Raw genomic sequence first — 15,902 nt, forward strand, 5'->3', positions numbered from 1 at the left:
ACACGCACATGCACACACACTAGTACACTGTGGACTAGATTTTAAACTCTCAATTCTCTCTTCTGTAAAGTAGTAATAATGATACCATCTTCAGAGTCAGACATTAAATATGATAGAAATATATGTAAGATTTTATAAATGATAAAGTATATAGGACTCTGTTACTATGGCCTTTGCCCCCTTGTTGTTTTTCTGTTTACCAGACAAGACAGTAGCATTGTCTAGTGGAAAGAACATAGTTGACAGATTGGTATTCTGTTCTCAGCACTTTTAGTTTGATCTGTTTGCTCATGTGTGTGTGTTTTAGGTACATTGCAATTAATTGCCTTTTCTACTCTAATAGAGTTTTGATGATCAAATGAGATATGTACGTTTTGTAAACTGTAAAGCCCTATGTAGACTTTTTTTTTTTTTTTTTAATCAACTTTGTCAGAGTCCTTTCTAGTCTCCCTAATTTTAAGCTTGAGTGAGTGCTGAGAAAGTTCAGAGGAATGTTTTTACCAAAGGTCATAACCCTGTCATGTACCTACCTGATGGGCACCGTGGATATTTATTACAGAGCTTTTAAATGTGCATTGGCAATGATGTGATATGATTGCTCTAAAGAGGAAACTTCAGACATGAATGACTTTTCCCAAGATGCCTTTTCTTTCCTCTTTGGTTTTGATCCTGTTGATTTTTGATCATCAATGGAAGCACTGCACGGTTAGAGATCACCTGTGTGGATAGAGTATTATAATTGTTCAAATCATTCATTTTCATGGTAAACTTTACAAAGCTATAATTGGTCTTTATAAAGAAGTTTTGTAATATTTTTCTTTTAAATTATGCATTGTTGTAGAACAATCTAAAATTTAAGCCTCCTAACTATGTATGCAGTGTATCATGTATCATCAAGAGTAGAGTAGGAGTGTTTTAAAATCTCTTAGGTTCTTGAAGATCCTATTTATAGAATTCACAGTTGTAAACTTTTAGAACCCGAAGTGGCCTTAGAGATTAATTAGTTTTCTCCCTTAATTTTATAGATGAAGAAAACAAGAGGGGTGTGTGTGTGTGTGTGTGTGTAAGTGTGTGTAACTCAGTATTATATAATTGGTTGCAGAAGCAAGCTTATGCTCAGATTTCCCACTCTAATTATTTTGTCTATTGTAGTCTGTCCGCAAGTTTGAAGATTGATAGGTCATTATTTTTAATTGTTATTCTTGGCGCATTTGTACAATCTTTATGGCCAGCCAGAAATAATTTAGGTGAAACTCAAGGCAAGGAACGCTACACTTTTAGAAATGGACAGGTATACCTCACACGAGTTAGTTTTCACCTACCTGTGATAACTTGTGAACTCTCTGTAGATCACAGATAAAAGCATAAAATCAATAGTGAGGTGAAGCCATCATCAGTTCAGAATTAGATTGCATTAAAAAGTGTGTGACCATGTCAGGTTAGGGAGCTTGTAGTGTGGAAAACTGTATCTTTTGATTCTTTATCTACATATGATTTCTGTGTCCTTCAGTTGCCTTAATGAAATGATATAAGAATCATACAATCTCTGAATTACTAAGTGTCTTCTGTTTTGTTGATCCTGTCCTGGCTACCATTTTCTCATGTCTTAAGTTTTAGCTCTAGCTACTCCCTAAAATGATATATCTCATACCTTCTCTCTCTTTTTAAAAATATCTATTTATTTATTTATTTTGTCTGCTCGAGGCTTAATTGTAGCACACAGGCTCTCTACTTGTGGCACACGCGCTCAGTAGTTGTGGTGTGAGGGCTTAGCTGCTCCAGGGGATGTGGGATCTTTCTCCCTGGACCAGGGATCGAATGCGCATCTCCTATGTTGCAAGGTGAATTCTTAACCACTAGACCACCAAGGAAGTCATTCACACTCTCTCTTAATCCATCATGGATGTATATTTTCTGTTTTCCTGATCAAATGTTCTTTCACAAACTGCCCCCAATTTTGCTTTCACTTACCTCATTATTACTTGAACAGCCACAAAATTAGAAAGCTTGGAGTAGGTGCTTGGTGAGAGTTTTAGAGTATAGCCTTAATGGATAGGAGCTTCTAGGTTAAGACTAAATTTGTGTGGGGATTTTTTTGTTTTATTTATAGGTAGCTATTAATTTCTGGGAGCAGCCCCCACCCCCACCCCCACCCCCCACACACTTAAGTTCTTTGGGATTTGTTGAAAAAATATTTGCAGAGAAAGGTATGGCATGCCTTTTTTTGTATTGTTAGCTCAGAATGGTCTAGCTCTGGAACATTTATAATTCAAGTAGAGTTTAATATTTGGAAATGGTGTCTGTTGGTATTTAATTAGATTAAGTATTTGAGAAGAAAGCATGCAATCAACATGTGTGTTGGAGTTGGTGCTAGTGACCTAATAAATTACTAAGAGCAATTTTATCAACTATGGGTTTTATCTTGTTAATCTGTCTTGTTTGTTGCCCTATTAACTTGCGCACCACCCCCCTCCTTTTTTTTGAGTTGATGTTAGCCTCTTGAGTCAATTCAGTAACTTGGTCAGTTTTTCTACTTTCAATTTGAGGAGCCCAGTGTCAGAAGCAGAGCAACTGTTAAATTCTCAGTAGATTTATCATAACTATTTAATTTTACTATTATCATACATAGTAACTTGTGACCAGACTTAAAAATTATATATCCAGAAGAAGGAAGGAAGACATAGAAGCCCAAAGTAAAATACATGCAGCAGAGAGCTAGAACCAGCATCTATAAAGCTGTTCTTTTCCATGTTCATGCCCATGTCTTCACTTCATGAGGGTGGCAAATTGCTAAGGTCACCTTGAACTTAGCATTTCCTTGCCTTTATAATAAGAAACATATCTTTGAGTGAAAAAAATTGAACCATGTACAGTAGTAAATTATTATAACTTGTAGCCATATTTCTGAATATACCCCTTTGAAAATTCGACCATTCGTTTTTCTTTAGCTTGTAACCTTTTGTATCCCCACTGATCAATATCAGAATGATCTTAGGGTAGCAGATCTAACAGCTAAATAATTCTTTGTTAGAGGCAGAGGATTTTGGAAATTAGCTTCCCAAATCTGATTGATAAGGCCTAGTAAGGAGATGTAGTGATTATTATGTTGACATCAGCAAGGAGTCGGGTAATGAGATGGAGGTGAGTTCAAAAAGACAGAGATGTTAACACGTTACAAGTGAATTTTCTCCAGGACTCATTTTCAATTACAAGTGTACCAATTGTTTGTACCAGTTACCAAGTGTTCTTAAGGGTATAGTAATCTTTGCTTGCCTTGTAAAGTCACTGCTTTGAGTGCAAACATAAACATAAACCTAATGTAGTCGAGATAACCACTGTTGACCTTGAAGCTTGTTTAACATGGAGTCTGGCAAAAACTTAATATTTAATATATGTTTTCTGAGCTATCATTATGCAAACTAATTCTCTTAGACCAGAGTTTAAGTATACTTCTATTAAAATAAAGCAGTTGATGTTAACGTATGTTGAATTTATTCTGTTTGCTTCTATTTTGGAAAAAAACTAGCAGATAAATAAGGTAGTTTTGGTAAAATGATGCTTACCAGTGACACATAGATTGCCAGAGAGAATTTGGGAGGGTTTGGACTGATTAAGCCTCAGGGAAATTATGAATAAAAACATAAACTTTACAATGGAGAGGAGAAAAAATTCCCACTGTCTGCAGTGATGAAATGAAGTTGGCTGAAGAGGGCAAAAGACCCAAGAGGTAATACATTAGCAAATGTCAATTGAATAAACCAATGTATGATACTTCTAACTTAGCCTCACATTTAAGATCCTCTCTGTTTCAACCTCAAATGATCTTTCTACCCTTATTATTCCCCTAAATATATTCTTTGTGTGAGTCACTACTATATTAACATTTCGTTGAAAATTTCTTGAGCATTTTTTACCCATGTAACTTGTTTTATGCCATTTACTTTGTTTGATCTGCCTTCTCTTTTCATCTCTACCTTTAAATATCTTACCTGCCTCTTTGAGTTCTTCATCAAATCTTACTGTTTGTCTCATTTAGAAGGAACGTCTAATTTTCGTAAGTGTGTGTGTGAATGGAAGTATTGTTTTGTGTATGTGTTATTACTGATTTAGAGCTAAAAGTATTCTCTCTTTTATTAGTATGAAAACTTGTGAAATTACTTTCTTTATCCCGTCAGATATGCCTGAGGGAAATCTCTGGACTCACATTTATTAGCTCCAGAGAACTTAAAGTTTTATTTTGTCTCTTTAAGTGTGCTTAAACTGTGCCAGGATGTTTACTTAATATCATTATTTTTCTATAGTTTGGTAAAGTTCTAAAGGAGGCTTTTTAAAAAATGACTTTCTAGAAACCTTATTAAAAATGAACATTGCTTTAAAATATAGTCAACATGTGTGTTTTTTGTAGGTAGTGCTATTCAGGTTTTAGTTTTTTTTTTTTTCCAGTCGGATTTTGTTTTTTTATTTTATTTTATTTTTTGTGGTAGAACTTTTATTTTTATATTGTAATTAGCCTCCAACTAATAAAAATAAATGAAAAAAAAAAGTTCTACCAGGTTTCAGTTTTTTATAATTTCCTTTTAAAAATTGTTAGCAGCATCTAACATTAAATGTAAAATTTTAAACTGAAAATCTGTAGGTATAATTACGGTGATTAAAAAACTGTTTTTAGCTTTTAAGGAAAAAATGCATGGATAGTTACGCATAGTAATATGCACTTTTATTTTAGTAGAGATTATGCTTTAATATTTGAAAATTGTAAGCCTTTCTAAGCATTATATCATTAACAGTATTCTGTGGTTTTAAGTTGCCATTTCTCATGTTCTGAAATTGTCTGTTGATCAAAATACTGATGTCAGCAGCGTTTGTATATGTTGGTGGTTTAGTCTCACTTGCACTACAGAGACCGTGTTCTGGCTGCATATGGTTTGGTGAGTGAGATATGAGTGTATTAAAATGATGGCCAAAATTAGAATAATCTGAGTTGTACCTGTTTTCTCCACATAGCGCTCTCCCCCTCCTAACACACAAACACATTCTTTTTTCTGTTTCTTCTCTCACCCCCAAGGGGTGGAAGCAACACATAGGAGAGAAAGATGGGGAAAGTTTAGAGAAGGAAATGAAAATGAACTTAGTTAGGTCTATTTTGTTAGCTCAGGGGAACTCTGATCTGTAAAGAGACTGTGGAGTGTCCCTTCCCACGCCCTCAACAAGAAGTCCAGTTTGCTAACTATGAAAGTGATGACACCACTAAACAGATACTAGACATTTTCGTGTAATGTGTAGAGTATTTGAAAATAGGAATGTAGACCTCAAGGAATAGACCACTTGGAAAAACTGAAGATAGCACTCTGGTAAGTAGATAATAAAATGATTTGATTATAGAGTGGCCCTAACTGCTGGTTAACACTAAGCAAAAGAAAAAAAAAAGGTTTTGAGTTTGGGTGGTGAGTCTTAAAGGTAATATTGGATTTAGAGTGAAGCAGAAGAATGAAAATATTTCAGGTCAGGAGACTATCCTCAGGAGGAGCAGTGAAAGCAAGAGGGCTAATATTTGCATGAAAGAGTTCCTGAGATGTGCCAGCTCACAGTTGAAGAGGAGCAGTGTTAGGGCCTGACTGGGAATGGGTGTAACTGCTCACAGACCTTAAATGCTATATGGAGATTTGACTTGAGTATCATGATTATTAGTAGGCAGTCATAGGAGCCACATATTTGAGGAAGCACAGGCAAGCCAGAACAGAGCAAGGGGAGTCTTTAAGGAGTCTGTTTCAGTTATCTACTAAGGAGATATTGAAGACTGAGTCTGCAAGTATTGAATTCGAGGGAAACTTTGAAACAACCTGGAGAACTTGATGAATAGATATATATTGTTCAACCTTGTCATAGGCACTTGTAATAGTCCTTAAAGAGCAGTAAGGTGTAGCCCCAACTAGTGTATTGGAACATGTGTTTTTGCTGATAGGTTTGTTTTTTTTTTTTAAATCCCAGTATGTTAACCTACATAGAGAACTTGTTAAAATAAACCTACATTTCTTTGTAGTTGTGTAACATTTCAAACTAAGAACTAAAGGCACCTATGAAATAAAACACATTTATCAAAGGTTGGGCAAAGGGTGGAAATAGAAACTGAGACAAAGTAGGAAATATTTTTCCTGAAGGATTGTTATTGATGCTTTGTGTTTTCATTCTTCCCTTTTGCATACATCCTTTCCTGGACTGTTTTTCTTCCTATCTTCTTTTTCTCCTTTAATCTTTCTATCCTTTGCTGCCTTCCATTTCCATTCTCTTTGTTTCATGTATATGTCTCAGACCTGCCTCAGTTTTTTGGGGGGTGGAGTGGGGTGTTTTTGTTTTGTTTTTTTGAATTTTTATTGGAATATAGTTTATAAGGTTGTGTCCGTTTCATCTGTACAATGTGTGTGTGTGTGTGTGTGTGTGTGTGTGTGTGTGTGTGTGTGTGTGTGTGTGTGTGTGTGTGTGTGTGTGTGTGTGTATACATAGATCCATTCTTTCCTGCCTGGATTTTTAATTAGCATGTGTGCACATTGGTTAGTTCTGACCCGTTCCATAGGAGTTCTCTGACCCATATCACAAGGTAAGGTTAATTAGGACTTTATGAAGCACTTATTATTATTATAAAATATGCTTAAAGTTGCACACATTTAACTCTACATCTTTACATGTTATTTATAAAATAAACAGAACTGTCACTTGGGTTGAGAAACAAAAAATTACTATTGCCCTGAAGTGAAAGTTGCTCAGTAGTGTCTGACTGTTTGTGACCTCCATGGAATTCTCCAGGCCAGAATACTGGAGTGGGTAGCCTTTCCTTTCTCCAGCGGATCTTTCCAACCCAGGGATCGAACCCAGGTCTCTACTGCATTGCAGGTGAATTCTTTACCAGTTGAGCCACAAGGGAAGCCCAAGAATACTGAAGTGGGTAGCCTATCCCTTCTCCAGCGGATCTTCCCGACCCAGAAGCTTCTACTCTCACCCTAGAAGCTTCCAAAAGCCCCTGAATTCCTGTTCCCAGTCACATCTTACCTTTTAATTGGTATCATTTACTGCTGCAGTTATTCTCTTTCTAACCTTTTTATGCCCCTCCCCCAACATACACACACTCTCTCACAGGCACACACATACACACACATGCACTTGCTTGAGCATACAGTCTATTCTATTAGAAAATGGTGCCTCTAGACATGACCAAGAGAATACAGAGGCTGAAGCTGCACCTCCTTTTATTAGAAAGGTTTGAGTAAAGTACAGAGACCTTAGCAGTATGCAGATGAGTGTCTTGAAGTCTGATTGAGAGGAGCAGGAAGCCACCTTTGAATAAGAAAGGTAATTTTCTTCGAAATTTTACATGAATTCTTTCTTACCATGTCTTTGACTCCCCTCTTCTGTCTGTACACACTAGATAGCAAAATACATAAATAACCCAACCCATTTGAAATGCCATGTAACACAGAGATGCTGAACTCCTTTTCAGGAAGAAATTATTTAACCAGATGTAAAGGTATCTGATACCAGACCTGTTGCCCCCACTCCTCACAATAAATATTGCTGTTTAGAACCCTTAATATTATAATAAATGCACAGTTTTTCTGGAGGTGGAATAGATAGTACACAAGTCAAAATAAAGTTGCTTAAAGACATAGGGCATATTGTTTTGCTCTATTTTATGATATTGTATTTTGAAGTTTTATATAAAAGATTGACTTTTATTTTGGAATTATCTAAGATTCCAGGTAGCCTCCTTTAAGATTAAATAAAAGCAATGTATAGTTGATAAAAAACTTTGCAAAGAATTTATTAGCCTGTACTTGAGATAAGCCTTAAATCATGTAGAGAGCTATACAATGATGCCTAAAATACTGTATATCTGATACTATAATTTTCAAAATTCAAATGAGACATTTTTCTTTGTCAAAATTTTAATTTCATTTTTAAGTACATAGTAACATTCATGTGATCAAATGATATAAAAATGTATTCAGTGAAAAGTGTTCCTTCATCCTTGTATAAGTTCTATTGGTCATTAAGACTTTTATGATAAAATGTGAAATTGGGTTAAAAATATATCAAGTGACAGAATAGAGAGCCCAGAAACAGATCAAGATGTTTGATGTGGACATTTGATTTAGAACAATGTGGGTCTGTAGAGCTGTGGTAAGGATGGTCTTTTCTACGTATGATGTAGGGGCTGTCGAATATCTGTATAGAAAAAGAAAACATTATATAAAAAATAAGGTACATATGGATTGCAAACCTAAATATGAAAGAAATAAAAAGTTTTAAAAAAGAAGGCTTCATGTTATGGAATAGACTAGAAACAGGATCAATCTCCGTCAAAAACAAAACATCCACCTGCTCTATCCTCTCTCCCTTAGGAAATTCCAGAAACAGTGAAATCAGTTATTAACACTGAGAATTTTATTAAGCCATAAAATATTATTTGAATAATTAAGAATTAATTTAACTCATCTTCCTTTTCTCTTTTTATATTACACACTTTCACTTACATAAAAACCCAAGAACCCCTTCCCAGTCTTTTTTTTTTTAATGCTATCCATTGACATCATTTTTATAAAACTGGCATTTCGTTTAAAACAGAATTGCATAAAACAGAAATTTTACTGTGCTACCATCAAAAATTCATGTAATTGTTAAAAAGTAAAGATATCTTTTGTCTATGTTCTTTCAGGGCAATTAAAGCATTTCAGGAGGTGCTTTATGTTGATCCCAGCTTTTGTCGAGCCAAGGAAATTCATTTACGGCTTGGGCTTATGTTCAAAGTGAACACAGACTATGAGTCTAGTTTAAAGGTAGGTTGTTGGGTTTTATCAAAGATACAGTGTTTCATTTTTTGTGCTTTTGAGGGGGGTTGTCAAATATTAGAACATTGAGAAATGTTGGAATTTGTATTGGTACTTCAAAAGAAAATTTGAAAATTTAGATGAAAGAGCTTTTTATCAGCTATGAACTGGAAGATGCATATGTTTGGGTTTCAGAGTACAAAGTAGTTATGATGCTAAGACATAAGCAGGTAATTATATTAGTAAACTTGTTTTTCTTTTTAAAGTTTGAATTGTGGTCATCATCAGGAAAGGATAAAGGTTTCAACCTCCATTTGAACATCTGAATCACTCCACTGTTCTTGATGGGTCAGAAACAGCTGCTCAGTGATTCTGTATCTGTGACCCCATCTTTGACCATTTACTTGTATGGGTCTCACTAGGTGTCACTCCACCTCTACCAACAGAGCATGTCTCATATCTTAAATTAAAAAAAAAAAGTGTGTTCTTTGTTAGTCATTTAAACTGCTAGTTTGTGAGTATAAACATTGTTGGGCAAAATAGCACATCGTTGCTTAAATATTTTACTTTCTATAGATTTTAACATTTCTCAAGTTTTTCATTGAGTTTCCTGTGCTATTTATGCCATAACTTTAGGTATTACCGGGTTTTTCATGAAAATAGTGCTTCCCTGCTTGACAAAAGGATTGATTTTTGAAAGGATTAGAAGTTCTAGGAAAAGCATAATTTTTTTGTGAGTTTATGACTATAATGGTTGCCATGTTCTAAATATCTCCATTGTATGCTTTCCTCATTCTGAAGGGTTAGGAGGCAGATAAAGATAATGCTTTACAGTAGGTTGTAATTTGAATTCACTAATAAGGTACTACTGAAATTTTAAAAAATTATTTAGGAATGCCTAATTGCCCTAGAGTTGTAAAGTAGACACTCTCACAAATACCATTTCTGTCTTTCATGAGTTTATACAGAACAGTGCTGTTGGTATGAAAGAGAGGTATACACCACAAAACATGAAAGTAAGTAGATTGTGAAAGTATTCAGATCACACAATTGTCAAAGTTGAGTACACTTTGAGGAATAGGCCTTAGGGCAAATGTAAGTAATGTGGAGGAGTTAATCAGTTTTCCTCAAGCTTAGAGCAGCCTGTCTCAAACTGTATTTTGGCATGTGAGTGGACTTGAAATGGAAAACTAGTTCAGATATTCTACCTTGCATATTTTGACCTCCTGTTGGACCGTCGCAGCGTATACTAGCAAACCAGATTATTTAAATGACTTATAATACAAAATCAACTTACTCGAGTTTTTTACAGAACTGTCACAGTATGTATACTGTGTGTTGCAGAAGTGTTTTTGGTAGCAGTTTGATAAATGTTGCTTAGAAAATATATTTGAGTGGAAAAAGTAATCAGATATGTCCCAAATTATAGTATGTGGCTGTCTCTGAATATCAGTATAGTGGTAACTTAAACAATTTTATGGATGCAAAGCTCTCTTTGCATAAAGGTGGCAATATTTAAAATCTCCTTTAATCAGGGGAAACTGTTGGGCAGTGTTCCATGACTTATTCAAAGTGTTCTTGTTTACTCATGTTCAACAGAAACCTTCCTGTATACAGCTTTTCATTTGTTCAGGTGTATTTAAAGGCTAACAAACTTTCAAGTCATAGCGATTTTTGCAAGATTGCCTTAATAAGTGCAGTCTTCTTGTTTGGGGCCTTTCTTCCGTTTATTTAAAATACTTGATACCATTCTGATGTCTGTTTCATTTTTATGAACATAGAAAAGAATTTCAGGGGTCCTTGATATTTTTCTTCAATGAAATGAGAAGGTTTCATTTAATTTTTATCTCATCTTGACATTGGCTTTTTAAGGCTTCTCTCTCCATTATTCCTTGTCTATTTGTAAGAGAATTTTAGGCAACATTTGTAGTTGAAGATGTCATATTTCAGTATATTACTGTAAGTGCTTAGCATTTAGTGTAAATGGAGGTAGGAATCAGAAGGAATGATATGCCTCATTCCCCGTAGGTAGCCTCCAAGTTTCCTCCAGTGGACTGTCTAGTACTTCACCTTCATATGGATGGATATGGAGCCTCTGGTCACTTTTCTACTCCATGAAGTTGTTTCCTACCTAGCACAGTGTGTTGGTATAGATGCTTTGGGTTGCAACCTCAGAAAACGCCCACCTGAAGCTGGTTAAAATGACAACAAAAAATGTACCTCAGTAATGTAAAGTCCAGCCTTTAGGATTGGTTGATACAACTGATCCAGTGTTTGATTAAAGGTTTATTTTCTTCTTTATGTTGGCTCCAAGTTGGTTTCCAGGTGTGATCAAAGTGAAATGATTTCTTTTTCATGTTTCATAAAGAAAAGCATTATATAGTAACGGTATAGGTGCCTAGTATAGTGCTGGCATATATAGTAAGTACTCAGTAAATACCTGATTTATCGTGTTGTAGAGGACAAAGATCATTACTTCTTATTGATCATTTCAAGAACACTTTGCATCTCATTGGCCAGAATTAGACCACATAGCCATTTTCAGTGATTCCTTATCAAAGATTTGGTTATTCTGTTCTATTCTTTGGATCAGTTATGTCCTGTTTTTGAGCAGAGCTCAATTTCCTAAGTATGCTTTTCCTATTGAATAGAAGAGTGAGGGGTGGGTAAAAAGAGTGTTTTGATATGGGGGTAGTGCATACAATCTGTCCATTACAGATCCAGTCTTTTCTGCCTCATTTTCTTTCCCTCTCAGGGATAGAGATACAACATATACAGTATGTTTTAGATGGTAAAATATTTAAATAAAATGCAGTTTATTTTCATAATAGATTCCTGCTCTTCACCCACACATGAAATGCATTCCAGAGCCTCCTGTTTTATTTCTATCTCTGGTAATAGCTTTTCTCCAAAATGTACTTCTGAAACAGATTCATTCTGTTTTGGTACCATGTAATAACTCTCAGAGAAAGCAAATTTGGTTTTAAAATTTGACCCTGCCACTAATCTAATTGTGTGACTTTGGGCAAGAAGCCTGACTTTTCTGATCCACTTTTTGTCCGTGTGTGTATGCTTAGTCGCTCAGTTGTGTCCGACTCTTGCGACCCCGTAGACTGTAGACCACTGGGCTCCTCTGTCCATGGGATTCTCCAGGCAAAAATACTGGAGTGGGTTGCCATTTCCTTCTCCAGGGGATTTTACCGACTGAGCCATTAGGGAAACCCCTCTCTGTCTGTAGAACTACCTACTCCACAAGATTGTTACAAAGATTAAGCAATATATATATATATCAATGTCTCTGACAAATAAGTTTTTTCAGCCCTTCTTTTTAGTTCTCAGTTTTACCATATCTAAAACTCTGATTTGGGGCCAGTATTAGATATTGTTTGTATGAAATCCATTATCTTGTCCTAGATTTTAATACTTGTATTTTTGTCATACTGCCCACCCTCAGAAATATGAAGTTAATGCCCAAGTTACTTTTCAACTAGTGGTGTTATTTTTCCATTAAATTGGCCAGTAAAGATTTCACATGTTTAGTTGAGTGATGGAGGTACCTATTCTTAGTTTATTAACTAGTTTAGTATTATCTGAACCAGAGTCCATTTCAGGGTGACATTTCTACATGATACTGTGTGGCTTTTCTTTTCTGCTTCATATAATACACCCTCAGGTGGGATGAGTTGCCTATTTACCTCTATATAATTAATTCAGGATTTTATTTCATTACTTTTTTTTTTTTAATTTTTTTTATTAGTTGGAGGCTAATTACTTCACAACATTTCAGTGGGTTTTGTCATACATTGACATGAATCAGCCATAGAGTTACACATATTCCCCATCCCGATCCCCCCTCCCACCTCCCTCTCCACCCGATTCCTCTGGGTCTTCCCAGTGCACCAGGCCCGAGCACTTGACTCATGCATCCCACCTGGGCTGGTGATCTGTTTCACCATAGATAATATACATGCTGTTCTTTCAAAAATATGGAACGCTTCACGAATTTGCGTGTCATCCTTGCGCAGGGGCCATGCTAATCTTCTCTGTATCGTTCCAATTTTAGTATATGTGCTGCCGAAGCGAGCACTATTTCATTACTTTTTAATGATATTAAGGATAATTGCTTACATTTGTTATGTATTTGAGGCAGTGTGCTATTGTTGCTTCAGAAAAGCATGCCAATTTTGACAAGTAGTTTTATATGATGCTTCTAATTCTTATATCTTGGCAGACTATTAAAATTATTTCCTTCATATGGAGCTGATAAATGCAAATAGGATGTAACATCACCCATATTCTTTGGTCAGTTGATGCATCTATTTTAATTTAATGAAGATCATATAAAAATTCTCCCTGATATTTAGATATTTAAGTTCCCCTGAAATAATGGCAGCATTCAATTTTCTTTAAAGGTAGATAAAGAAGGTGGCTTTTTTTATGGGAACTTGTGGATAGTTGACTGGGATACCAGTGTAAGTCCCCTTATAATTTGATATTTGAAGATGATAAGTGCTGATTGAAGGGAGTAATATGAAGGAATTAAGAAGATGAGAATTACAAGAGATGATTCAAAGGAAATGGGTTGAACTCAAATGAGTCTTGTGTGTTAGCTTGGCATTATACCAGGTGCTTAGTGTTTCTTGAATGGATAGCTTAAATGAAATGAAAGAGGCGATAAAATGACAAAATGCCTCTCGTAACATTGGCTGGAAACATTGGGGAGAAAAGATGAGGCTGATCGTATTTGTCATCTTCTATACGAACTGACAGTGCAGTTTTCTCTAGATGCCCCCTGTTCACCAGTTCATTCTGCTGTCTCCCTTCTATTATTATACCTCACGTGAAACTTCTGAGTGAAATAGCATTTTACAATTTTTTTTAAAAAAATGCTCTTCTCCAGAAACTGCTTTATTTCCAGGTATCTTATTTGATATCATACTTTAGACTCAGGAATTTTATTGTTATATTTTCTTATTCCAAGAAATTAAGGCAGAAATAATAAGTAAAGGCATGATGATATGTATTTCCTTTTAGAAACCACTTTTGGAATCTGTGAAATACCTCCTGTCTTTTACTATTTTATTCATATAGATCATTTCCTTCATTTAATTGATATTATGAACTATGTATTATAAAAACGTTTGCTGAGAATTTGAATACCAGCTATTAAATTAATTTTAATCAGGCCTTAAGTTTCTAAGATATATCTGTAGTATTTTTTGTTGAAGCTTTAGCTGCATATTTTTATCATTCAGTTGTCTAAAGATAATAAAAGTTGCTATTATTTCTCTATACCCACTCCTGGGCTGCTTCCTTCAGTTGCTCAATAACTTAACTCTTCTAATTGGCAGTTTGAAAATTTTAGACTTTTAAAATTTTTAGATTTTTTATTGAGATAAAATTGGCATGCAACTTTGAGTAAGTTTAATTTGTACAATGTGTTGATTTGGTACGTTATCATCATCACCATAGCATTTCCTAACAACATCTCTGTCATGCCAGATAATTATCTTTTTTTTGGTTTGTTTGTTTTTTTAATTATCTTTTTTTGTATGTGAGAAGAATTAAAATCTAGTCTCTTAGCAGCTTCGAAGTTTATAGTGCAGTATCATTGATACAGTAATCTCTATACTGTAATCTAGTTATCTGCTAGTTTCACGTTTGTACCTTTCAACCATCCCAGTTCCCACTTTGGCAGTGGAATTTGGTTTCTCCTGAGTATAATGTCACTGTCTTGGCAGAGAATGGTCACTGCTCTTTGTCTTCTGTCCATTTTTCCTCATTTGTGGACAGAAATCTTTTTCCTTGCTGTTTTGTTTTTCTACTGTTCATCAACTTATACTTAACCTTTTAATCTTTTCTATGTATTATCTGGGGCTTTCCAGCTAGTGATAAAGAACCCACCTGCCAGTGCAGGAGACATAAGAGACAATGGGTTCTATCCTTGGGTCAGGAAGACCCCCTGGAGACCTGGAGAAGGAAATGGCAACCCACTCCAGTGTTCTTGCCTAGAGAATCCCATGGACAGAGGAGCCTGGTGGGCTACAGTCCATGGGGTAGCAAAGAGTCAGACACAACTGAAAGTGACCTAGCACTTTAGCACTTTTTGTGTATTATCTGGTATGAGGTGATCTGCTCATTGGTTTATCTATCCATTAATGCTTTCTCCACTTCAATCTGCCTGCCCAGTTTTATTTTTCCTTTTGATATTTACTTCTGCCCTGAGTTCTATTACATACCTATAAGTGAAAAGTAGTATAAATAGCAGAAGAACTTCAGTTCCTCAAATACATTTTTGAAAAGGATGTGACTGCTCATAGATGTTCAGTAACCATCCTTTCTTGATACTGAACAGTTGGGATAAGCACAGGTTTCCTGTGTCAGATTTCTCTCCTCAAATATAGTTTAACTTCAAGAAGTCATTTCTAATCAAAAAGCACTTTTTGGTGTTTATGGATGACTACTTAAATTTGTGGTTATAATGTTTGATCTTCAAATGCAGCTTTATGAAACATTCAATGTTTCCAGTGTCAGAATTTTTTTAAGCTTATGTTTCTAAATAGCATTTTACAATGCAAATTATAACATTATTCCCTTTATAAACTATATATCATGTTAGCTTTGTTATCTGTGTGCATGTTAGTCTTATTTTGACATGAACACAGATTGTATACTAGATTTAAAGAACTTGAAAATTCAGTCAGTACATATTCCGATTCTGTACATAGATTTGACATACACTAGAACCAGTGTTTTAAAGTTTCTAATCAGTTGCGTACCTGTACTTTTATAAAATGTGATAAAAAGAAATTTGAGATCTAGGTCGGACACAGTTACAGGAAGAAAGGTGAGCAAGATCGGTAGAATAAATTGGTTCTCAGGATGGATGCATGGATGGATGGATAAAAGGTAACACATCCTAATAAAGGAGTTAATTTGCTGACAAATTCAGTGTGGGTAGCGAGTCCCCATTTATTGACTTGACTTGCTTTTCTGTTAATAAAGTAGGGGATAAAGAAAGCAGCAGGTTTGGGGTTTGGGAAATGAAAAGCCTCCAAATGGAAAGTTTGGGAGTATATTGAG

General features: G+C 35.2%; 1 protein-coding gene and 1 non-coding gene across 16 annotated transcripts in view; one reads left to right on the top strand and one right to left on the bottom strand.

Moving 5' to 3' along the window:
• KDM6A (lysine demethylase 6A) overlaps positions 1–15,902 on the top strand; it is a 179,418-nt gene that overhangs the window by 80,180 nt on the left and 83,336 nt on the right. For all 15 annotated transcript variants that reach the window (XM_065916544.1, XM_065916546.1, XM_065916545.1 and 12 more), the window contains exon 6: positions 8,708–8,828. In XM_065916544.1, the coding sequence (XP_065772616.1) occupies positions 8,708–8,828 (121 nt within the window). The remainder of the gene's footprint in view (positions 1–8,707; positions 8,829–15,902) is intronic.
• Positions 12,800–12,906, bottom strand: LOC136154821 (U6 spliceosomal RNA). The gene has a single exon (XR_010660531.1). It is a non-coding gene; the product is annotated as a U6 spliceosomal RNA (small nuclear RNA).

The sequence above is a fragment of the Muntiacus reevesi genome, chromosome X, assembly GCF_963930625.1.
Source record: "Muntiacus reevesi chromosome X, mMunRee1.1, whole genome shotgun sequence".
Lineage (NCBI taxonomy): Eukaryota > Metazoa > Chordata > Mammalia > Artiodactyla > Cervidae > Muntiacus > Muntiacus reevesi.